Here is a 25,907-nt window from a genome sequence, read left to right as displayed (position 1 = left end):
GTGGTGGGTCTCATCCATGACGACAAGGAGAAGCACTACAGAGAGGAGGTGGAACTTTTTGTTGACTGGCAGCAGAAGGGTTTCCACAGGTATCCGCAAATATAATGTATTTGTGTATTAATTTATGCCATTTTTAATACCACCTAAAAAAAAATCCAATGCTCATGTCCGACCGCACATGATTATACTTAGTTTAAAGCAGCCTTTCTTAAGCATAGAGTGCCAAAAAATAAATGTTTCCCAGCTGTGGTCTGTATGGTACTCAGTTGTAATACACTTTTCCACCACTTGTGGCAGTAATGACAACATCAAACAAACAGAAGAAGTCATAGAGAAGTTATGACTAAAGTGGTGAAACTGTTTTTTATGTGCACTTTAAATTTGTTGGCAGTTTAGTTAAAGGCCTACTGAAATGAATTTTTTTTATTTAAACGGGGATAGCAGATCCATTCTATGTGTCATACTTGATCATTTCGCGATATTGCCATATTTTTGCTGAAAGGATTTAGTAGAGAAAATCGACGATAAAGTTTGCAACTTTTGCTCGCTGATAAAAAAAACCTTGCCCCTACCGGAAGTAGCGTGACGTCACAAGCGGTAGTGCTGCTCACAATTCCCTGTTGTTTACAATGAGCGAGAGATATTAGGAGCGAGAAAGTGACGATTACCCCAGTAATTTGAGCGAGGATGAAAGATTTGAGGATGAGGAACGTTAGAGTGACGGACTAGAATGCAGTTCAAGAGATATCTTTTTTCGCTCTGACCGTAACTTAGGTACAAGCTGGCTCATTGGATTCCACACTCTCTCCTTTTTCTATTGTGGATCACGGATTTGTATTTTAAACCACCTCGGATACTATATCCTCTTGAAAATGAGAGTCGAGAAGGCGAAATGGACATTCACAGTGACTTTTATCTCCACGACAATACATCGACGAAACTCTTAGCATGAGCTAACATGATAGCATCTGTCTCAAATGCAGATAGAAACAAAATAAATAAATCCCTGACTGGAAGGATAGACAGAAGATCAACAATACTACTATCAGGAGACACCGAACCAAACACTGGACATGTAAATACGCGGTTAATGTGTATTCGACGCCTGTCGAAGCCTAGCAATGCTGTTGCTAACGACGCTAACTTAACAACGGGACCTCGTCAGAGCTATGATAAAAACATTAGCGCTCCACCTACGCCAGCCAGCCCTCCTCCGCTCATCAACACCCGTGCTCACCTGCGTTCCAGCGATCGACGATGTGGTCGGCGGCCCGGAAACGTAGGAAGTCAAGGTGAGTTCGCCGCTAGCGCGTCTTCTATCCAACAAAGTCCTCCTTTTTGTGTTGCTACAGCCAGCCGCATACACCGATCCCACCTACAACGTTCTTCTTTGCAGCCTCCATTGTTCATTAAACAAATTGCAAAAGATTCACCAACACAGATGTCCAGAATACTGTGGAATTTTGTCGAAGAAAACAGAGCTGTTTGTACTGTGTCCAAAAGGGTCCAAACACCTTCGTGGACCTCGCGACGTCACGCGCCTACGTCATCCTCCAAAGGCGTTTTGAACCGGAAGTTCCCCGGGAAATTTAAAATTGCACTTTATAAGTAAACCCGGCCGTATTGGCATGTGTTGCAATGTTAAGATTTCATCATTGATATATAAACTATCAGACTGCGTGGTCGGTAGTAGTGGCTTTCAGTAGGCCTTTAAGAAACCTATTAACTATTAGTTTATGTATTTTAGCAGAACATGATTGTATCCAATATATATATATATATATTTTTTTTTTTTTTTACACAAGCGTGTTTAAAGTGTTCACCTGCCTACACAAGAACAGGCGCATTCTTCTTTTTGAACGATATTTCAGCCCCACCATCTTTAGTTATTCCACCATGACTCTAGTTCTACTCAGTCTAGGTCATTTGTTGTTGTTGTGCAAATACTCTTAGGAGAAATATAAACGTAGAGAAAAATGTAATTTAAAGCATTTGTACGCACATACAACACTTAAGACCTTCAGTACATCAGTATGTGGAATTAAATGATGGAATGGATTAAGCAAAGCAATCAAACAATGTACTAATATAATCTACTTGAAGAAACTCTTCAAACTTAAAGTGCTTACAAAGTACAAAGTTGAAGAACCATCATAAACATTCTGAATTTATTTAATCCATCCATTCATTTTCTAAATAATCACTCATTATTATTAATTTATTTTTAAATGTATTAGTTACAGAGTAAATTGCGAATAATTTGAGAACAGGAAGTGAAAAAAAGTTTTAGCAACTGCTATGTAAAGGAAAAGGGGTATGATTAAATAAGCTCTGCTTCTTCCTACTCCTTTTCGAACATGTTGAATAGAGAAACTGGAAATTGTGATACGTCATGTTGTATGAATACACGTGTGATGTATCATGTTGTATGCATGCATGTGTGATGCATCATGTCGTATGCATGCATGTGTGATGTATCATGTTGTATGCATGCATGTGTGATGCGCATGTGTGATGCATCATGTCGTATGCATGCATGTGTGATGTATCATGTCGTATGAATACATGTGTGATGTATCATGTTGTATGCATGCACGTGTGATGTATCATGTTGTGTGCATGCATGTGTGATGCATCATGTCGTATGCATGCATGTGTGATGCATCATGTCGTATGCATGCATGTGTGATGCATCATGTCGTATGCATGCATGTGTGATGCATCATGTCGTATGCATGCATGTGTGATGTATCATGTTGTATGCATGCACGTGTGATGTATGATGTTGTGTGCATGCATGTGTGATGCATCATGTCGTATGCATGCATGTGTGATGCATCATGTCGTATGCATGCATGTGTGATGCATCATGTCGTATGCATGCATGTGTGATGTATCATGTCGTATGCATGCATGTGTGATGTATCATGTTGTATGCATGCATGTCTGATGCATCATGTCGTATGCATGCATGTGTGATGCATCATGTCGTATGCATGCATGTGTGATGCATCATGTCGTATGCATGCATGTGTGATGTATCATGTCGTATGCATGCATGTGTGATGTATCATGTTGTATGCATAAATGTGTGATGTATCATGTTATATGCATGCATGTGTGATGTATCATGTTGTATGCATGCATGTGTGATGTATCATGTTGTATGCATGCATGTGTGATGTATCATGTTGTATGCATGCACGTGTGATGTATCATGTTGTATGCATGCATGTGTGATGCATCATGTTGCATGCATGCATGTGTGATGTATCATGTTGTATGCATGCACATGTGATGCATCATGTTGTATGCATGCACGTGTGATGTAGCATGTTGTATGCATGCATGTATGATGTATCATGTTGTATGCATGCATGTGTGATGTATCATGTTGTATGCATGCATGTGTGATGTATCATGTTGTATTCATGCATGTGTGATATATCATGTTGTATGCATACATGTGTGATGTATCATGTTGTATGCATGCATGTGTGATGTATCATGTTGTAAGCATGCATGTGTGATGTATCATGTTGTATGCATGCATGTGTAATGTATCATGTTGTATGCATGCATGTGTAATGTATCATGTTGTATGACGGTTGTGGCTTAAAGGCCAGTTACAGTTGAGTTCATAATAGTTTTGTTGTCTTCACAAGTCTCCCGCTCTCTAGTTCTATTTCCTCCTACCCGGCACGGAAACAACCAGAAAGAACCAAAGTATAAACTGTATACAAAAATAAATACAACACATGTGTTACTTGAAATTAATAGTGATCTGATCCAATAACATCTAAATAAGAATTCCTGCATAACATAAATGAATTCCTCGGGTTGTACGGTATACCAGTATTAGTATAGTACCGCGATACTAATGAATCATATTTGGTACTATACCGCCTCTAAAAAGTACCGGCCCCCCCCCCCCCCCCCCCCCCCCCGTCGTGTCATTGCTGGTTTACGAGCAGAGGAGCAGGTTCGGCAGCGCACACACACAGAGCACTTACAAGCAGACACAGTGTGTAGACAGAGAAGAGAGAACGGACACAATTTGGTCTAAAAACTAAAGATAAAGGTGAAGTTATAACCAGTGTTGGGACTAACGCGTTACAAAGTAACGCGTTACTGTAACGCCGTTAGTTTCGGCGGTAACTAGTAATCTAACGCGTTATTTTTTTATATTCAGTAACTCAGTTACCGTTACTACATGATGCGTTACTGCGTTATTTTACGTTATTTTTTATGTAGTATCGGCTAGAAACAGAAGCGCTGCGGTGTCTTTCTTCTGAATCTTCCTCTGTCACACGCCGGAGAGAAAAAAAGAGGCGTGTGTCTGGGTGTCTGGAGGAGGGTGTGGGGGGGGAGGGACACACGTGATCCGCGGTTTGATATATAAAACAAAACAAAAAGGTTGTTCGCATGCACGTTCAGTCCACACACAGCGTGGTCATGGCGAGCGGAGTAACGGAGGAGCTTAACGCCCCGCGCCATTTAATCGGTGTGTTTATAGGAGCAGACTCCGTTGTGCAAAACGAGGCTTTTAAACACATGCTGAACCTGCTTGAGCCACGTTACGACATCCCATCGCGCACCCACTTCAGCGATAAGATTGTGCCAGATCTTTATGAGCAGGAGAAGAAAAAAGTTGCGGATGAACTATCCAGAGCATCATCTGTTGCGCTCACGACAGACTGGTACACGTCCAGGGGAACTATGTGACGATAAGCGCTCACTTTATCACAGCAAACTGGCAGATGAGCAGACACGCCCCCTCTACGAGAGTCACCTTGCGCAGGTACTGACACAAGCAGTGGAGGAATGGAAGATAAAGATATCCCAGTCACAAGTGATAATGCCAAAAATCACAAATGCAGTGAATGAGGCAGGACTGAGACCACAGATAGGTGCTTTGCACATGTAGTGAATTTGGCATCACATCTCAGTCAATAGGAAGGATCAGGAAGGAGGTTTCCTAGCACAACAGCTGCTCATGTACTTAAGACAAAGCAAGAAATGCTAAAACTGCCTACTCATAAAGCGCATACATGATGTCCCAACGAAGTGGAACTCCACTTATGATATGTTACTCTGCATTGACCCACAACACCCTGAAGAAAAATGTCAAAGACATCATCAACCTGTCTGATGATGATGTGAGAGTGGCAGAGGAGGTCCTCCAGGTGCTTAAACCCCTCAAAAGTGTTACATCTCTACTGAGCACTGAAACTTCACAATCTGTGTCAATGATCCTGCCACTTAAAACAGGGATTGTACAACCCATGGCTCCAAGTGTGGAAGACAGCAGCATCAGGCTTTATTTCACTATCTATGTTTCAAGGAAGATGATGTGCCTTCTTATGTTGCACTTTAAGTTGTTTTTTTATTAATGGTCATTGGACCAAGTTTAAAGAAAGGAGAAATGCCTTTTTATGTTGCACTGTTTTTCATTAATTATGTTAAAATGAAAATAAAAATGCATGTCAAGTTGATCAACTGATTGTATTATTCTCCAGTGCAATAACAGTATTGTAATGAAGGCTAAAAGGGCATTAATGGGAGCTTTAAAAAAAAAGAAGAAAAAAAGAAGTAACTAGTTACTTTTCACAGTAACGCATTACTTTTTGATGTAAGTAACTGAGTTAGTAACTGAGTTACTTTTTAAATTAAGTAACTAGTAATTGTAACTAGTTACTGGTTTTCAGTAACTAACCCAACACTGGTTATAACTGAAATGCCCTCAAGAAGAGATGCTTTAAGACATGGCTAGCTGGCTAGCAGCTAAAGTCCATCTGCAGTCGACAGTGTTTTAGCTACTTCTGAATCACTAATCCTCGCCTCCATGGCGACAAAAAAAGTACCGGTAAGTTTCTAACAAGTATCATTCCTGCAGGACGAGGAATAGCTAAACATGCTTCACTACACATCGTAGGAGGATACAATGTAAACAAATGCCATTGGTGGATCTGCACCTAACATCCACTGTAATGATACCAAGTACAGGAGTGTATCTAGTCGATACTATGATTACATCGATATTTTTTATCATCACAAAATCTTCTTTAGTTTTTTTTATTTCATATTATATCTTTAAAGTCAGGAAATATGTCCCTGGACACATGAGGACTTTGAATATGAGCAATGTACACTACTGTTCAAAAGTTTGGGGTCACATTGAAATGTCCTTATTTTTTAAGGAAAAGCACTGTACTTTTCAATGAAGATAACTTCAAACTAGTCTTAACTTTAAAGAAATACACTCTATACATTGCTAATGTGGTAAATGACTATTCTAGCTGCAAATGTCTGGTTTTTGGTGCAATATCTACATAGGTGTATAGAGGCCCATTTCCAGCAACTATCACTCCAGTGTTCTAATGGTACAATGTGTTTGCTCATTGGCTCAGAAGGCTAATTGATGATTAGAAAACCCTTGTGCAATCATGTTCACACATCTGAAAACAGTTCAACTTGTTACAGAAGCTACAAAACTGACCTTCCTTTGAGAAGATTGAGTTTCTGGAGCATCACATTTGTGGGGTCAATTAAACGCTCAAAATGGCCAGAAAAAGAGAACTTTCATCTGAAACTCGACAGTCTATTCTTGTTCTTAGAAATGAAGGCTCAAACACAAAATTGTTTGGGTGACCCCAAACTTTTGAACGGTAGTGTATGATCCTGTAACGACTTGGTATCGGATTGATACCTAAATTTTGTGGTATCATACAAAACTAATGTAAACTATTAAAACAACAGAAGAATAAGTGATTATTATATTTTAACAGAAGTCTTGATGGAACATGTTAAAATAGAAAGTAAGCAGATATTAACAGTAAATGAACAAGTAGATTAATAATTCATTTTCTACCACTTGTCCTTAATAATTTTGACAAAATAATAGAATATAAATGACACAATATGTTACTACATGTCAGCAGACTAGTTAGGAGCCTTTGTTTGCTTACTTACTACTAAAAGACAAGTTGTCTAGTATGTTCACGATTTTATTTAAGGACAAATTGCAATAAGAAACATATGTTTAATGTACCCTAAGATTTTTTGTTAAAATAAAGCCAATAATGCAATTTTTATTTAGAAAAGTATAAAAAAAACTACCGAAAATTATCGAAATACATTTTTGTATCGATACCGGACTTTCCATACTTAAATAATAAAACCAGACCAGATAAAATGTTACACTGCTTCAAAAAAGTCTACACGCCACTGACATAAACCTCTTATAAACATTGTGTGGCTAAAACGGTCTCGTTCTCATGAAAAATATAAAAACCAAGCACTGCATCATCCCCACAACACAATTCACCTTCCTATACACAATATATTTAAGAAAAGTGTTATTAATCAGATATAAAGTTAGTAAAGATGTGAGAGTACGAAGTAAACAAACCTGTTCTGTGTAACACAACTTGATGTTTCTTGAAAACAGCGTCCAGTAGTTGATTGTTCTCCACTTTTGTTCTAGAAAGTTCCGCCTCGTACTTTGCTATCGTTCTTTCGCACATTGTCACACAATCACAACACTTTACGCAGCAGCTAACAAGCTAAGCTAACTAGCACGAGACGCTTCTCAGCTTTACAGTACCGACTAGCTAAGCAACGCAAACATTCTCGCGGACCGAAACGTTCTACTCTGAAATAAAGAATTAAATATGTCTCTTGTACGACATAAATATTTACATAATAGCGAACAAATAATAACACTGACTTATTTATTAGCGTCCGCCTTCACTTCCTTTTTTCTTCCATGTGCTTTTACGACAGTTGGCACACTTGACGTCACGAGACAGCGCTGCTCTGCTCTCGCGAGATGTTTCGTGCTTTAGAAAAGCTTTAAAAGCGATATAATAAATTGTAATAATAGTTTTATATTGTAACATTATCTAGTAGTCTTATATTATATATTGTTAAATTGTTCATAAATATGTTAAAATATTTGTCCTGTAAATCAAGCATTTTATAGCGCAATAAGTACTCTTAACATGTTAAAAAATAGACTTTATGTTAACTATAACCCCTAAATTACAACATGATTCCTGCGAAAAGGTGACTTGCAGTATGTTTTAAAATGATTGACACATTTTCGGGTTTATAGTTACTGCATCGAAATTGGAAAAGTTAAACATTCAATAAAATGTATTCAGTACCGTTAACTTGCTGAAATACCTTTTTAAAAGATGAAATCAGCCCACAACTTAACAAAAAGTGATGTGGAAAATATTTACTTACTGACACATCTTTTCTGGAATAAAAAAAAAACAACCTACATCTCAGTTATTTTAATTACATAAATCATATTGAAGTTCATTACGTTTTGTTCAATACTCAAAATTACTTTTTGGCAAGCGTTACATTTTGAAGTTGAGATGTGATTTTATCTTTTAAAAGGGTAATCCAACAAGTATTGAATGTACTTTAAATCTCCCAAGTGTGATCCAGTAAAGCAGAAAAGATGTCATTCACAATTACTTCAGGCCTTTTTTCTTCCTCTTTGATATTTTTTTATAATACAAGGGCGTCATCTGCTGTACAAAGAATGTACTAACATGTACTAATACAAAAGTTTTATTTTTGTTTTTAGTCAGACATTCAGTCATTGTCGTTCTCAAAAACATGCGCAAGTATTTGGCATCAAGTTTGATGAAGTAAGAATTAATGGATGTATACTGAGCAGACACCTCCAAAGTGCATACGCACACAATTATACATGGTAAATACAAATACATGTGTATTAATAATACAAAAAAAATTTAAATTTTTCCAGTAAGTTTTTCCTTTTTTGGTGACGTATCTTAGCAAGAATGTCATTTGTTCCAAAGTGTAAATAATCCGATTTTTTGTTCCCATTCTGCAATTGTTGGGGGTTCTTTTGACAGACATTTATTAAATGATTGCTTTTATACTACTAGTCAGTAATATCTTCAATACATATCCATCCCCTCTTTTTTCATTTAGTATACTTCCAAGCAACATTACTTCAAAAGTCGCACATTTTAAAAGTAAATGATTTTGTATAAAACACCACTGCTGAAATGATGTATAAAGTAAATAATAATATGCCTCCAGAAGATGTTTCAGATGTGAACCAGTAAATATGAACTAAGAGGGATGTATGTGTACTCAAAAGCAAAAGTATGAACAAATGTAAAACGAATATGTATATCATATAAATGCCTTCATTAATTGCAGTGCTCTGCAACTTTTACATCAAAGGAAACTACCACCAATTATGGTGGTAGTTAAGTTGAGTTTTGGTAGTTTTATAAGTTGAGATATGGCTGTAGTAAAGGTTGAGTTATGGCAGTAGTATAGGTTAAGTTATGACAGTGGTATATGTTGAGTTATAGCAGTAGTATAGGTTGAGTTATGACAGTAGTATAGGTTAACCTATTGGCAATAGTTTAGGTTGACTTACATAAATAGTACAGGTTTAGTTATGGTAGTAGTTAAGTTGAGTTATGGAAGTAGTATAGGTTGAGTTATGGCAGTAGTTTAGGTTAAGTTATGGCAATAGTTTAGGTTAAGTTATGGTAGTAATTAAGTTGCGTTATGGCAGTAGTATATGTTGAGTTATAGAAGTAGTATAGGTTGAGTTATGGCAGGAGTATAGGTTGAGTTATGGCAGTGGTATGGGTTGAGTTATGACAGTGGTATAGGTTGAGTTATGGCAGCAGTATAGGTTGAGTTATGGTAGTAGTTAAGTTCAGTTATGGCAGTAGTATAGGTTGAGTTATGGCAGTATTATAGGTTGAGTTATGGCAGTAGTATAGGTTGAGTTATGGCAGTATTATAGGTTGAGTTATGGCAGTAGTATAGGTTGAGTTATGGTAGTAGTTAAGTTCAGTTATGGCAGTAGTATAGGTTGAGTTATGGCAGTATTATAGGTTGAGTTATGGCAGTAGTATAGGTTGAGTTATGGCAGTATTATAGGTTGAGTTATGGCAGTAGTATAGGTTGAGTTATGGTAGTAGTTAAGTTCAGTTATGGCAGTAGTATAGGTTGAGTTATGGCAGTATTATAGGTTGAGTTATGGCAGTAGTATAGGTTGAGTTATGGCAGTATTATAGGTTGAGTTATGGCAGTAGTATAGGTTGAGTTATGGTAGTAGTTAAGTTCAGTTATGGCAGTAGTATAGGTTGAGTTATGGCAGTATTATAGGTTGAGTTATGGCAGTAGTATAGGTTGAGTTATGGCAGTATTATAGGTTGAGTTGTGGCAGTAGTATAGGTTGAGTTTTGGTAGTATTATAGGTTGAGTTTTGGCAGTAGTATAGGTTGAGTTATTGCATTATTATAGGTTGAGTTATGGCATTAGTGTAGGTTGAGTTATGGCAGTAATATAGGTTGAGTTATGGCAGTAATTTAGGTTAAGTTATGGTAGTAATTAAGTTGAGTTATGGCAGTAATATAGGTTGAGTTATGGTAGTAGACTACTACCATAACTTAACATACTACTACCAAAACTCAACCTATACTACTGTCATAACTCAATTTAACTACTACTAGTAGTTAAATTGAGTTATGACAGTAGTATAGGTTGAGTTTTGGTAGTAGTATGTTAAGTTATGGAAGTAGTAAAGGTTTGAGTTTTTTACGCTGTCGTGGCATTATGCGAAAGGTCGTCTTTTCAAGATGCAGAGGGATGTCAGGAAGCGGCTTGCAGGTGAGAAGAAATGATTCATTCTAGCTGCAGACAAAAATATACTGCACACGGCACAGAAAACATGAAAGATGGCCATGAGACGCTAGTAACAATACAGACTAAGAGCGTAAATGCGTAAAAGAGCGTAACTTGTTGCATGGGAGCAAACAAAACCACCAGACTGAGTGAGGCCAGGGCATAGATTAAATAGCTCTCTGATTAGTGCCCGGGAAACAGGTGAGCGTCCAGAACACTAACCAGAGGCAGGTGAGAGTAATCTGCCGTCATGGCAACTGAAACACACAAACTCAAAAAGGTGCTGAAAACACAAGTGAATCGAAAACGCAAACAGACCATGATCCGGGAAGCGGATCATAACAGTGCCACCCCCTCCTTAAAGGACAGATTCCAGATGTCCCTTGGAAAAAAAAACAAAAAAACTAAGAGACAGTTCAAGAGTCAGGGGAGAGCGGAGGGAGGACTTGGTGGCGGGTCGCCAGGCCAAGTGTCCCCGAATCCACCTGGGGACGAGTCAGGTGGCGGCGGCGAGTGGAACGCCACTGCTGCAGGTGAGGCGGGCGACCACGGAATGGCCACATCCGTGGCTGTAGAGAAGGCAGGCGCGAGTGGCGCCAGAACTTCAATCAATCAATGTTTACTTATATAGCCCTAAATCATGATTGTCTCAAAGGGCTGCACAAGCCACAATGACATCCTCGGCTCAGATCCCACATCAGGGCAAGAAAAAACGCAACCGGTGCAATGGACGTCGAGTGGATCTAGCATAATATTGTGAGAGTCTAGTCCATAGTGGGGCAGCACGGTGGCAGAGGGGTTAGTGCATCTGCCTCACAATACGAAGGTCCTGAGTAGTCTTGGGTTCAATCCCGGGCTCGGGATCTTTCTGTGTGGAGTTTGCATGTCCTCCCCGTGACTGCGTGGGTTCCCTCCGGGTACTCCGGCTTCCTCCCACTTCCAAAGACATGCACCTGGGGATAGGTTGATTGGTAACACTAAAATTGGCCCTAGTGTGTGAATGTGAGTGTGAATGTTGTCTGTCTATCTGTGTTGGCCCTGTGATGAGGTGGAGACTTGTCCAGGGTGTACCCCGCCTTCCGCCCGATTGTAGCTGAGATAGGCTCCAGCGTCCCCCGCGACCCCGAAGGGAATAAGCGGTAGAAAATGGATGGATGGATGGATAGTCCATAGTGGATCTAACATAATAGTGAGAGTCTAGTCCATAGTGGGGCCAGCAGGAGACCATCGCGAGCGGAGACAGGTCAGCAGGGCAGAGATGTCCCCAACTGTTGCACAGACGAGTGGTTCACCCTGGGTCCCAACCCTGGACAGCCAGCGCTTCATCCGTGGCCACCGAACCTGTGCCCCCCCCTCCACGAAGGAGAGGGGGACAGAGCAGAAAAGAAACGGCAAATCAACTGGTCTAAAAGGGGGTCTATTTAAAGGCTAGATTATACAAATTAGTTTTAAGATGGGACTTGAATGGTTCTACTGAGGTAGCATCTCTAACTGTTACCGGGAGGGAATTCCAGAGTACTGGAGCCCGAATAGAAAACGCTCTATAGCCCGCAGACTTTTTTTGGGCTCTGGGAATCATTAATAAGCTGGAGTTCTTTGAACGCAGATTTCTTTCCGGGACATATGGTACAATACAATCAGGAAGATAGGATGGAGCTAGACCGTGTAGTATTTTATACGTAAGTAGTAAAACCTTAAAGTCACATCTTAAGTGCACAGGAAGCCAGTGCAGGTGAGCCAGTATAGGCGTAATATGATCAAACTTTCTTGTTTTTGTCAAAAGTCTAGCAGCCGCATTTTGTACCAACTGTAATCTTTTAATGCTAGACATAGGGAGACCCGAAAATAATACGTTACAGTAATCGAGACGAGACGTGACGAACGCATGAATAATGATCTCAGCGTCGCTCGTGGACAAAATGGAACAAATGTTTGCGATATTACGGAGATGAAAGAAGGCCGTTTTAGTGACACTCTTAATGTGTGACTCAAACGAGAGAGTTGGGTCAAAGATAATACCCAGATTCTTAACCGAGTCGCCTTGTGTAATTGTTTGGTTGTCAAATGTTAAGGTGGTATTATTAAATAGGTGTGTCGTGTCTAGCAGGACCGATAATCAGCATTTCCGTTTTCTTAGGGTTGAGTTGCAAAAAGTTAGCGGACATCCATTGTTTAATTTCATTAAGACACGCCTCCAGCTGACTACAATCCGGCGTGTTGGTCAGATTTAGGGGCATGTAGAGTTGGGTGTCATCAGCATAGCAGTGAAAGCTTTTTGATTGATTGAAACTTTTATTAGTAGATTGCACAGTACAGTACATATTCCGTACAATTGACCACTAAATGGTAACACCCGAATAAGTTTTTCAACTTGTTTAAGTCGGGGTCAATTCATGGTACAAATATATACTATCAGCATAATACAGTCATCACACAAGTTTATACACTACTATATACACTAAGTATATACATTCAATTATTTACATTATTTACAATCCGGGGGGCGGGATGTGGAGGGGGTTGGGGCGGGGGGGTTAGGTTTGGTTGATATCAGCACTTCAGTCATCAACAATAATATCATCTGAGAAATGGACAATGAAACAGTGTTGGTCTGACTTGGTAGCATATGTACAGCGAGCAGTGAACATAGTGAGCTCAGAAAGCATAAGAACAAGTATACATTTGATTATTTAAATTTGATTAATTACAATCCGAGGTGTGATGTGGTGGGGGGAGGGTGTTAGTCTAGGGTTGTAGTTGCCTGGAGGTGTTCTTTTAATGCGGTTTTGAAGGAGGGTAGAGATGCACTTTCTTTTACACCTGTTGGGAGTGCATTCCATATTGATGTGGCATAGAAGGAGAATGAGTTAAGACCTTTGTTAGATCGGAATCTGGGCTTAACATGGTTTGTGGAGCTCCCCCTGGTGTTGTGGTTATGGCGGTCATTTATGTTATGGAAGTAGTTTGACATGTACTTCGGTATCAGGGAGGTGTAGCAAATTTTATAGACTAGGCTCAGTGCAAGTTGTTTTACTCTGTCCTCCACCCTGAGCCAGCCCACCTTGTAGAAGTGGGTAGGAGTGAGGTGTGATCTGGGGTGGAGGTCTAGAAGTAACCTGACTTGCTTGTTCTGGGATGTTTGGAGTCTAGATTTGAGGGTTTTGGAGGTGCTGGGGTACCAGGAGGTGCATGCGTAATCGAAAAAGGGTTAAATGAGAGTTCCCGCTATAATCTTCATGGTGCTTTTGTTGACCAGAGAGGAGATTCTGTAGAGAAATCTTGTTCGTTGGTTGACCTTTTTGATTACCTTGGTTGACATTTTATCACAGGATAGATTAGTCTCTAGAATGCAACCTATGTAGGTGACCTCATCTTTCCTGGTGATAACAATGTCAATAGTGAAGTCAGATAGAAGCCCCCGGACAACATTAGCTCCTAGGATCATTGGGACACGCAAACTCCTCTACCACAGTAAGGTGGCAGCTCAGAGAGGAGCCAAGATAGTTATTTTACATTTAAAAACGTTGCTGCTGCTTTGAAGTTTATTTTGATCTTCTCAGTCTTATTTCTTGCCTGTTCTGTACAGTTTATTACATATGCCAGGAACACAACTAGTTTGTCCATGGAAATTCCTTTATTTGTTGTTTTTTATTACTTGAACTGTTCTCACTTCTGTCTTGTTCTCCACTTTCTTGTTGTCTTACTTTAACTGCCTCTGCATACGTAATATTTCTTTCTACTCTGATTTGCTGTACTTCTGTTGCCTGTTTCCTTATGACACAGCCCCCATAAGCTGCTGTGTGATTCCCCCACAGTTACAACACTTGATCTGTTCATGACTTCCACATTGTCCATATTCATGCTCCCCTCCAAACCTTCCACATCTCATCTTAGCATGGCACACACTACTATGTGTCCATAGCGTTGGCACTTGAAACAAGGTACTGGGGGTGGGACGTAAGGTCTAATTTAAAAACTTGATTGAGAGACTTTTATTAGTAGGTTGTACAGTGAAGTACATATTCCGTACAATTGACCACTAAATGGTAACACCCGAATAAGTTTTTCAACATGTTTAAGTCGGGGTCCACTTAAATTGATTCATGATACAGATATATACTATCATCATAATACAGTCATCACACAAGATAATCACATTGAATTATTTACATTATTTACAATCAGGGGTGTGTGTGTGTGTGGGGGGGGGGGGGGGGGGGGTAGGATATGGACAGCAAGTAGTGGACATAAAGAGAGAGAGAGAGAGAGAGAGAGAGAGAGAGAGAGATCAGAAGGCATAAGAGAAAGTATCTGCATTTGATTGTTTACATTTGATTATTAGCAATCCGGGGAGGGTGTTAGTTTAGGGTTGTAGCTGCCTGGAGGTGAACTTTTATTGCGGTTTTGAAGGAGAATAGAGATGCCCTTTCTTTTACACCTGTTGGGAGCGCATTCCACATTGATGTGGCATAGAAAGAGAATGAGTTAAGACCTTTGTTAGTTCGGAATCTGGGTTTAACGTGGTTAGTGGAGCTCCCCCTGGTGTTGTGGTTATGGCGGTCATTTACGTTAAGGAAGTAGTTTGACATGTACTTCGGTATCAGGGAGGTGTAGCGGATTTTATAGACTAGGCTCAGTGCAAGTTGTTTAACTCTGTCCTCCACCTTGAGCCAGCCCACTTTAGAGAAGTGGGTAGGAGTGAGGTGGGATCTGGGGTGGAGGTCTAGAAGTAACCTGACTAGCTTGTTCTGAGATGTTTGGAGTTTAGATTTGAGGGTTTTGGAGGTGCTAGGGTACCAGGAGGTGCATGCTTAATCGAAAAAGGGTTGAACGAGAGTTCCCGCCAGAATCCTCATGGTGCTTTTGTTGACCAGAGAGGAGATTCTGTAGATAAATCTCGTTCGTTGGTTAACCTTTCTGATTACCTTGGTTGCCATTTTATCACAGGAAAGGTTAGCCTCTAGAATGGAACCTAGGTAGGTGACCTCACTTAAAAACCCTATCATGATTCTTTCCGGGAGGACTTCCTTGCCAAACTGCACGAGCACAGATTCCCTCTTCATCTTTTCTCCGTTTCTAAATGCCATCATTCTCTTCATCATTGTGACAGTTCCCCCTTTTATTTCTCTTTTCAAATCTTCAAAATGTTCTCCTCCTGGGATTCCTGTCACGATCCCTCTGGCCCCTTTGTTCTACCACTTCCATTATTTCCTTTATTATCTTATTGCACAGCTTTTGCAATCGAATTGCCTTTGTTCTTTTGCTCTCTATTTTCATATTTGAATAAAAGCCTTCCGTCCCTTAGCACTTTGGCCATCTCCACCTCTCCAATGTCCTTTAATCCCTTAACCAGTGTCATCAAACTAATATCCTTCATGTCTTTATCTGACTTAAATTTATACATAATCTTGCAATCATCTACCATAATCTTTTTCCTCCTTTCTACTCTTGTAGCGCTCTACTTTTCTTCATGACCTCCTCTCCCCTTCTTTCTTCTCTCCCCTCTAGTCCTATCCATGTCCATACCTTCTTCATACATCAGCTCACTATCCCCTTCCATCTGTTTTTAACCAGCTACCAGAAATCTGGATAATGGAGGTTTTGTGAAATAAAAAAATAAAAAGAATCGCCTAAAACCAAAAATAAAAATGAACTAAATCTCCTCTGTTCTGTACATCATTGTCCAAGTGACATTATATCGTCATCTTCCTATTTATGCCATTTCCTCAAGGTGACAGAAAAACATGATACAACCTGCCTATCATGTGATTCTACCATGTTGGCAAAATACAAACACACAATATACATGTATTTACATATATAACCTATAAAACATTAAAAGTAAACGGTACCCATCCCTACCAGCAAGTGTTGTTGTACTGGAAACTAATTTACAAACACAACTTCATCACACACAATACTCCACTATGGAATTGTTGTATTAAAATGAGAAACAAATCCATCTTTGTACAGCAATGGTTTGAAAAAGGCTTTTGGTCGCTGATGCACTTATTGAGTGGTAAAAGTATTTTATTATTTGAAGATTTCATTGTTAAGTAAGACCTGGGAAAAAAAATAATTACAAAATTAAAAAGGCTTTCGTTCAAAATATTCTAATTACAGTATATCATATTTTTTATTATTTACTATTCCTCCTCTACTGTATTTACTCTGGAACAAAAACAATACTCATAACTTGAAAGTTTCCATTCTTCCAAAAGCAAGGGAGTTCATTTAAACAAAAAAAGACAGAATTGACCACTTGAAATAATTTTTAGGATGTTAATTTGCAATTGAAGACAACACTTGTTCGTTCTGTGATAGGGAAACAAAATAAACAGTTTATTTTATGCATGTATGCAAAGTAAATCTCTGTGGGATGATGTACAATATTGGCTTTTGCCTGACACGCCAAATTTTGATTTCATATTAATGCATGTACTTGACTGAAAAAAGCACTAATATAAAATATCTACTCTATAAATGTAGAAGCATGTTAAAAAAAGATTGTGACACAAACAACAATGTCACACGTGTTATATGTGCTGTTGCTAGAAAGTCAAAATTAAAGTCTTGACAGTTTAATTCAAATCCTGCAGTTTCATTTGCTGCTGCTGTTCTCACCAGCACACTTGTGTTTCTTACACTGGTACTGATAAGAGAATCTTTCACCACACACACTGCAACTCAACACTTTCTCTCCTGTGTGTGTTCTCATGTGTGCTACAAGGTTTGATCGTTGACAAAAGCTTCTGTTGCAGATTGAACAGGAATGTGATTTTTCACCAGTGTGTGTTCTTGTGTGTCTTTTCAAATGTTGACTTTCTGTAAAACCTTTACCACAGATTGAACAGGTAAAACATTTATCTCCAGTGTGCATGTGTTCGTTTAATATGTTTTTTTGTGTAAAACCTTTACCACAGATTGAAAAAGAAAAAGGTTTTTCTCCAGTGTGTATTCTCATGTGTACTTTCAAACTTTGCCTGTGAGTAAAACATTTACCACATTCTGAGCAGAGGAACGGTTTTTCTCCAGTGTGTGTTCTCATGTGTACTTTCACACTCTGACTGCTAGTAAAACTTTTACAACAGATTGAACAGGTAAAAGCTTTTTCACCAGTGTGGGTTCTCATGTGCACTTTCAAATTCTGACTTTGTGTAAAACCTTTACTACAAAGTGAACAGGAAAAAGGTTTTTCTCCAGTGTGTATTAGCATGTGTTCGTTTAACCCCTTTTTTCGTGAAAAACATTTACCACATTCTGAGCAGGAGAAAGGTTTTTCTCCAGTGTGTGTTCTTATGTGTCTTTTCAGATAAGAATGGTAATGAAAAGTTTTGTCACAGTGAGAACATTTAAAGCGGGTGTTGTCAGTGTGACGTGTCTTATCTTCTTTAGAGTCTTCCTCATCAGTGTCAGGAGAGTGTGACGTTGTGTCCTCACTATCTGATAGTGGAGCTAAGAGCTTGTCTGCTTGTGATCCTCCACAGTGGTCTCCATCAGCTTCTGTTGTCATGTGTTGTGTTGAGCTGCTGCTTGGAGGCTCCGCCTCTCTCTTCTCCTCACTTTCACCTTTGACCTCATCATCTTCACCCTTCACAGGGACACCAATCACTGGGAACTCCACCAGTCCTTTAAGATGATCTCCCTCCTGACTGATGCTGTGTTCCTCCTCTTCCTCTTTAAAGTGGGGGGTCAGTGAGTCTTCCTCTTCCTTTTTACAGGGAAGTGTCTGTGTCAAAGAGGAAAAGGAGACGCCAGAGGGTCTGTGGCGCCTGGTCTTCCTCTTTGATGGATCCTCCTTCACCATCCTGAAGCTACACTCCTGTTTTTCAGGCAGAAGTTGTTCTTCACAGACATCTGCAGGACACAAAATGACAAACATGCTTGATAAATGTCACGTGAGGCATTCAGTAAGTTTACATGTACTTAAAATAACAAGTTATTATATGAATTGGCCTGAAAACAAACACACTGCTCTTTACAACATTATTCACAGGAAAAGACCACCACTTTTTATGAGGAGTGGGCAATATGGCCTAAAAATCTATATTGCGATAAATTTCCTTATGCCTGAGTGCAGCTGGGATAGGCTCCAGCGCCCCCTGTGATTTTCATGTCAGTTACTGATGTATAAACTTGGAGAAAAGATTAGGTCATTTACAGTATAAATCTGTACTCTGTATTGTTGTCTCTGCTATGACGCCATCTTGAGGTCGAGTTCGCTCACTGCCAGTGCTGTGGGTTGAAAGTGTATTTCCTTTTGCTTCATGCCTGGAATCCGAAGTATGGTTTTCAGACCTAATTTCACCTCCTTGACACAAATGGACAAAGACATACTGATTCTAAAAGGCCCAAACTTAAAGAATCATATAACAGGCATATCCTGGGCAGCTATATAGGGGCATGTGTCAATTACCAGCTGATACGAGGACTTGAATAACATTTACTCTCCTACGGTTTCGAAGCAATGTGTACATTAAACATGACCGTTGTATTAAAATGACTAGTTCCATCTCCAACTTGAAAGTGAGCGTCGCCAACGCTGCTGTACACAGGAAAATGTGTGGAGAATTGCAAGTAGCCGAAACAAAGATTGTGAATGACAAACAAGAGGCTCACTTTGTTCAGGTACTGTATTTTTCGGACTATAAGGCGCACTTAAAATCCTTTCATTTTCTCAAAACTCGACAGTGCGCCTAATAACCGCCTAATGTACGGACTAATTCTTGTTGTGCTTGCCGATCTCAAAGCAATTTTATTTGGTACATGGTGTATTGATAAGGGCGTTCAGTAGGTGGCAGTCACATATAAGTGATACGTGTAGACTGCAATATGACGCCAGAAATCGACACCAAAACTGTAAATGTTCCATTGAAATTAAAGAACATTACACACGGCACTCAAAAATCTGTCCACATGTTTTAGTACGACTTTGAAGCCGCACCACTTGAGGGATTGTCGGCCCATTATGGCTACCGTAGTCAGAGATACAAGTATTACTATGGTGTGTGTATAAGGACAGCAACATAGCACCCATTAGCAGACATATTATCTGGCGTTTTGTTTTATATTATTCACGCAAGGAACTTTGGTTATTAGAGAGTTCCGGTTGGACGGTTTTTCACGGGACACATTTACGGTGTTGTTGTTGCACTAGTGAGCCACGGATAACAATACCAAGTATAATATCATTAAAAGGTCAATACAGTGGTTTGATCAATATTTTGTATTATATATATTTTGTTGATTTTGTTATTTGTTGGAGCCAAATTTCCTTATTTGTTTATATTGTTTTTATTTTATTTTCTCTTATTGATTGCTGCCCTCAGTATCAGCCCTAAGGTATAGGCTGTACATTATTGTTTACAAACTCAGTAAAAAACGAAGACTTTAAGGGCATAAACCAAATGATTTAATTCAGAGCCATATTTAAATATTCAATTGATATTCTAACACCACCATTCTGTGTTTTTGTCTGATTATGATTGCGAACAAAAATTGACATTCAATTATCATGAAAAATGTAAATATCAGTATCAGCATTGATATGACCGATACTGCCCCTGTAACTACTTGTAGTATCAGCCAAAACTAAAGTATCAAACAAAAAAACAAGTGATTATTACATTTTAACAAAACAGAAGAATAAGTGATTTTACATTTGAACAGAAGTGTAGATAGAAACATGTTACATTAGAAAGTTCCTAAATAAAAACATTGTTAATTGAATTATTGAAACATTTCTAGGATGTATATACGATTTCTACTGGATTTTGATAGAATTGAAAAGTGAGTAGTCCTGAGTTCAATACCGGGCTCGGGATCTTTCTGTGTGGAGTTTGCATGTTCTCCCCGTGACTGCGTGGGTTCCCTCCGGGTACTCCGGCTTCCTCCCACTGCCAAAAACATGCACCTGGGGATAGGTTGATTGTAGGGGTGTAACGGTACACAAAAATTTTGGTTCGGTATAGGGCTGGGCGATATAGCCTTTTTTTAATATCGCAATATTTTAAGGCCATATCGCGATACACGATATATATCTCAATATTTTGCCTTAGCCTTGAATGAACACTTGATGCATATAATCACAGCAGTATGATGATTCTATGTGTCTACATTAAAACATTCTTCTTCATACTGCATTAATATATGCTACTTTTAAACTTCCATGCAGAGAAAGAAATCACAACTAAAAAATCACAATTTTTTTCATTTGATCTGGAAATGTTTGCCTCTGCATTTTGATGGTGTGGGCGTGTGGCACCGAAAGGAGATGTTGACATGCGGAGTGAGCACTCTTCATTCTCTAGCGGGTGACTTTTCAAATGATGCTACATATTAGCAGTAATGCTACTTTTTATAGCAACGCTTTTGCTCCACACTTGACAAATTACGGTTGTCTGTTCGACATATTCCCACTTGAAGCCAAACCACCGCCAGACGATGGACCCCCTGCTGTTTTTGGGGGGGAATTAATTCTTCCTTCATTTGTTACCAGATTCGCACCTTCTTTCTCTCGTATTACTGCTCGCACGGCTGCGCTAGCATCCCAGATAACGTTAGCCATGCTGCTACCTCTCTGCTGGGAGAGGGCGTATACGTATTTGACGTATGACGTGACAGTATGTGACGTATGTAAGAAGGTGCGCTTGTCTGTCTGTGAGAAGGAGACACAGGAAAGAGCGAGGAGAGCCTGTAGTGTAATGCCAGCAGCTAAAAGCAACTGCGTGAGAACGTATACTCGAATATCACGATATACACTACCGTTCAAAAGTTTGGGGTCACCCAAACAATTTTGTGGAATAGCCTTCATTTCTAAGAACAAGAATAGACTGTCCAGTTTCAGATGAAAGTTCTCTTTTTCTGGCCATTTTGAGCGTTTAATTGACCCCACAAATGTGATGCTCCAGAAACTCAATCTGCTCAAAGGAAGGTCAGTTTTGTAGCTTCTGTAACAAGCTAAACTGTTTTCAGATGTGTGAACATGATTGCACAAGGGTTTTCTAATCATCAATTAGCCTTCTGAGCCAATGAGCAAACAAATTGTACCATTAGAACACTGGAGTGATAGTTGCTGGAAATGGGCCTCTATACACCTATGTAGATATTGCACCAAAAACCAGACATTTGCAGCTAGAATAGTCATTTACCACATTAGCAATGTATAGAGTGTATTTCTTTAAAGTTAAGACTAGTTTAGAGTTATCTTCATTGAAAAGTACAGTGCTTTTCCTTCAAAAATAAGGACATTTCAATGTGATCCCAAACTTTTGAACGGTAGTGTAGTCATTTTCTATATCGCACAGAGACAAACCCGCGATATACCGAGCATATCGATATATCGCCCAGCTCTAGTTCGGTACGTACCTCGGTTTAGAGGTAATGGTTCGGTTCACTTTCGGTACAGTAAGAAAACAACAAAATATACATGTTTTGGTTATTTATTTACCAAATTTGCTAAATCTTCCACCAAAAATATTTTTCTTAGTGGAATATTTGATGTGAAGTAATGGGAACCTTGGACAGGTCAATAATTCATAATAACATTGATTTTGATTAAATATTATGTTTTGAGCAATGACAGTTTGAAAGAAAAAAAACCAGCTTTGTTTTATTAGTCAACATTGCAAATGTTTTAAATTACATTTGACCTTTAAACTCACTTTTGTTATGTTTTTGTTTATTTTAATAGTATTTTTAGAATGTGCCGTGGGCCTTTAAAACATTAGCTGTGGGCCGCAAATGGCTTCCGGGCACACTTTTGACACCCCTGCTATAAATAATAAAAAATTAAATCTGATAAATCTATCGATAAAAAGCAGAGCCTGGCGACGCATGCGCGTTTATCATAACTCTCTCGCTCTCTCTGTCTCTGCCCCCCCCCCTTACGAATGTTGCTGCTGCGCGCACAATTTGTTTTGTTTTTAACCCCTTCTTAACCCTGAACGTACATTGTTAATACACGCAACCATAACTCAAAATGCCGGACATTTGAGGCATTTAGAGAAATTCCGCCCAGATAGCCCCGCAAAAGAAGACATGTCCGGTGAAAAGAGGACGTATGGTCAGTCTATCCTGGTCAGTATGTCCTCTTTTGCTAGCATGCTAGCAGCGACCGGGCTAGGATAGACTGACCATTCGTCCTCTTTTCACCGGACATGTCCTCTTTTGCGGAGCTGTCAGGGCGGAGTTTCTTAAATGCCTCAAATGTCCGGCATTTTGAGTATAGTTTACACAACGTGCAGTACGCTACTTAATATGTCCGTGTGGAAACTCGTTCGGTACACCTCCGCACCGAACCGAAACCCCCGTACCGAAACGGTTCAATACAAATACACGTACCGTTACACTCCTAGTTGATTGGCAACACTAAATTGGCCCTAGCAAAAGGGACAAGCGGTAGAAAATGGATGGATGGAAACATTCTAAGGCCGGCGTGGCTCGGTTGGTAGGGTGGCCGTCCCAGCAACAGATGGAAGCATAGTGCTCTAAAATCTCTTGGTACACAGCTGCATTGACTGTGGACTTGATGAAACACAGTGGACCAACACCAGCAGCTGACATGGCTCCCCAAACCATTGCTGACAGATGAAAACTTCACACTGGATTTCAAGCAACTTGGATTTTGCTCCTCTCCAGCCTTCCTCCAGACTCTAGCGCCTTGACTTCCAAATGAATTGCAAAACTTGCTTTCGTCTGAAAACAGGACTCTGGACCACTCTGCAACTGTCCAGTGCTTCTTTTCCACAGCCCAAGTAAGACACTTCTAGAGATTTTAGAGCACTACATGCTTCCATCTGTTGAAAAGCTCTATGGAGATGATGATTTCATTTTCCAGCATGATCTGGCACCTGCCCACAGTGCCAAAACCACCAGTAACTGGTGTACTGACCATGGCATTACTGTCCTCGATTGGCCTGCCAATTCCCCTGACCTGAACCCCATAGAGAATTTGTGGGGTATTGTGAAGAAGAAGCTGAAAGACACTAGACCCAATAATGCAAATGAGCTAAATTGAAGCATCCTGGGCATCCATAACACCTCAGCAATGCCACAGGCTGATTGCCTCCATGCCACGCCGCATTGATGCAGTAATCCGTGCAAAAGGATTCCCAACCAAGTACTGAGTGCATTAATTGACATTTTCAAATGTTTGATTTTGTTTTGCTGTTATTAATATTTTTTTTTTACTTGGTCTGAGGAAATATTCTAATATTTTGAGATAGGATTTTTGAGTTTTCTTAAGCTGTATGCCATAATCAGAATCAGAATCAGAATCCAAATAGTTTTATTGCCATTGTATAAAAGGCTTGCAATATTTCAGTTGATGTGTAATGAATCCAGAATGTATGACATTTGTTTTTTTAATTGCATTACAGAAAATAAAGAACTTTATTACAATATTCTAATTTTCTGAGACAGTCCTGTATATTGGTAGGTTGGTAATACATGGCATCCTGCCAGCTGCTATGCTGACAGTTATTTTAGTACCTGTCATTAATGACAAGGCTGGTAAGGTAGGGACTTTGGACAACTATCGACCTATCGCCCGAGCCAGCATGCTATCTAAAGTGCTGGAAAGTAGGATAATAAACAGAGTTGGGGATCTTATTTGCACTGCAGACAACCGATTTGGCTTTAAGAGCAAGTACAGCACTTGGCAAAATGGCGCCACCAGGAATGGCGGGTGTCGTTGCTGCTCTGTTCATTTATGCAATACTGACAAGTACAATGAATAACAAAGGCAACAGTGAAACCTTTTTGCCTAAAGATATCTGTTATTTCTACAATATCAGCAAAACAATAAACACACACAAGATTGAAGCCGAACAACACTTTGGGTTCGGGAAACATGCGCTGCTCGCCACATTTATACACCCGCTTCTCTACAACCAAGCAACAAAACTAACCAAGACAGGATTTAAACAACAACAAAATATTGTCTTTATTGTGGCAATCTCCTTATTGCTATCTGGAGATATCCACCAGTGTCCCGGTCCAAACAACATACCAGCAACAGGGGAAAGCAAAGTAAACACAGCTAACAGCAGAAGCGCTACAGTTAACAACAGGAACACCACCGCTAACCTACAGGTACAGCTATGCACATCGTACTACACACCTGAGCAAGAAACTTACCCGTGCGATTCCATCCCCCCTGGAAGTGCTTCCCCGACGCCGGTGTCCACTTGGAACGTGGAGTGGAGCGACGACCCGGGACACCGCTGCAGGCGTGCCGGCTCTGAATCCCGCTTCGCCGCGGTGGCGCCCGAGTTTGGAGACGGCCGTTGCGGTGACTGTTGCCGCGGCCCGCGGGCTGGGTGCCTCACGGGCCGGGCGCCTTGCGGGGTTTGCGCCGTGGCCCAGGCAGGGGTCGCGGTTCGACTACAGGTGGAGCATGTGGAAGACGCTTGCAACAACAAATCGATGACATCTGTGCTCATCTACCAGACCTGGGATGCAAGCCTAGGCATTTGGTCGATACCAGCACAGGCGTGAGTAAGACTGAATCAAGTAATGCTGGTAATAATGGGCCGCGTAAACCGTATAGAGCTAAAATTCCAAATAAAACAGCTGCTTCCAAACAACGAGCTACAAAGATGTTTCAAACTGTAAACCATGCACAAATATTATGGGACCAAAATTCAAAGCCCAAAGGAATATTTGGGGGTCACCTTAATATTAGAGGTGTTGTCCAAAAGACTGAACAAATCCAGCAGTTACTGTCAGACTCTAATCTGGATTACCTTTGTCTATCGGAGACATGGTTAAATCCTACACCTTTTGCTCTAATTAAAGTCCCGGGGTACAAGATTTACAGAAAAGACGGATCAAGTGGGAGAGGGGGAGGAGTATGATTTATGTAAGGGAAAACATTAAAAGTGAACAAATAACCCTCCCAGTAGATCATCTTGAGTGTGTTGGAATTAAAATCACATTGTCCTCAAAAATGTATTTCAAGGTAATTGTAGTATACCGACCGCCCACAGCTAAAGACATTTTTCTCAGTTCATTTTCAGACATCCTCAAACAGCACAGTATGAAAGAATTGATTGTTATGGGGGACTTTAATCTGGACTCGTTAATAAGTCACGTAGAAAGAAACTTAAGGATATTATAAACGGCTTCTACATGACACAAACGATAAGCAGCCCTACTAGAATTGCACATTCCTCCCGAACCTTGCTGGATTTGGTATTTACTAATAA

General features: G+C 39.9%; 2 protein-coding genes across 3 annotated transcripts in view; both read right to left on the bottom strand.

Moving 5' to 3' along the window:
• LOC133664590 (zinc finger protein 431-like) overlaps nucleotides 1-25,907 on the bottom strand; it is a 404,655-nt gene that overhangs the window by 5,707 nt on the left and 373,041 nt on the right. The window contains exon 1 of one of the 2 annotated variants that reach the window (XM_062069339.1): nucleotides 7,412-7,774. The exons of the other annotated variant lie outside the window; for it this stretch is intronic. Within the exon in view, the coding sequence (XP_061925323.1) occupies nucleotides 7,412-7,526 (115 nt within the window). The 5' untranslated portion in view covers nucleotides 7,527-7,774. Of the gene's footprint in view, nucleotides 1-7,411; nucleotides 7,775-25,907 lie in introns of those variants that run through there. 2 annotated transcript variants of the gene reach the window in all.
• The window catches only part of LOC133664610 (zinc finger protein 391-like), a 57,232-nt gene continuing 48,336 nt past the window's right edge, over nucleotides 17,012-25,907 (bottom strand). The window contains exon 3 of the mRNA XM_062069381.1: nucleotides 17,012-18,555. Coding sequence (XP_061925365.1) covers nucleotides 17,300-18,555 — 1,256 coding nt within the window. The 3' untranslated portion in view covers nucleotides 17,012-17,299. The remainder of the gene's footprint in view (nucleotides 18,556-25,907) is intronic.

The sequence above is a fragment of the Entelurus aequoreus genome, linkage group LG14 (assembly GCF_033978785.1).
Source record: "Entelurus aequoreus isolate RoL-2023_Sb linkage group LG14, RoL_Eaeq_v1.1, whole genome shotgun sequence".
Lineage (NCBI taxonomy): Eukaryota > Metazoa > Chordata > Actinopteri > Syngnathiformes > Syngnathidae > Entelurus > Entelurus aequoreus.
This window is presented reverse-complemented; position numbering and strand designations above follow the sequence as displayed.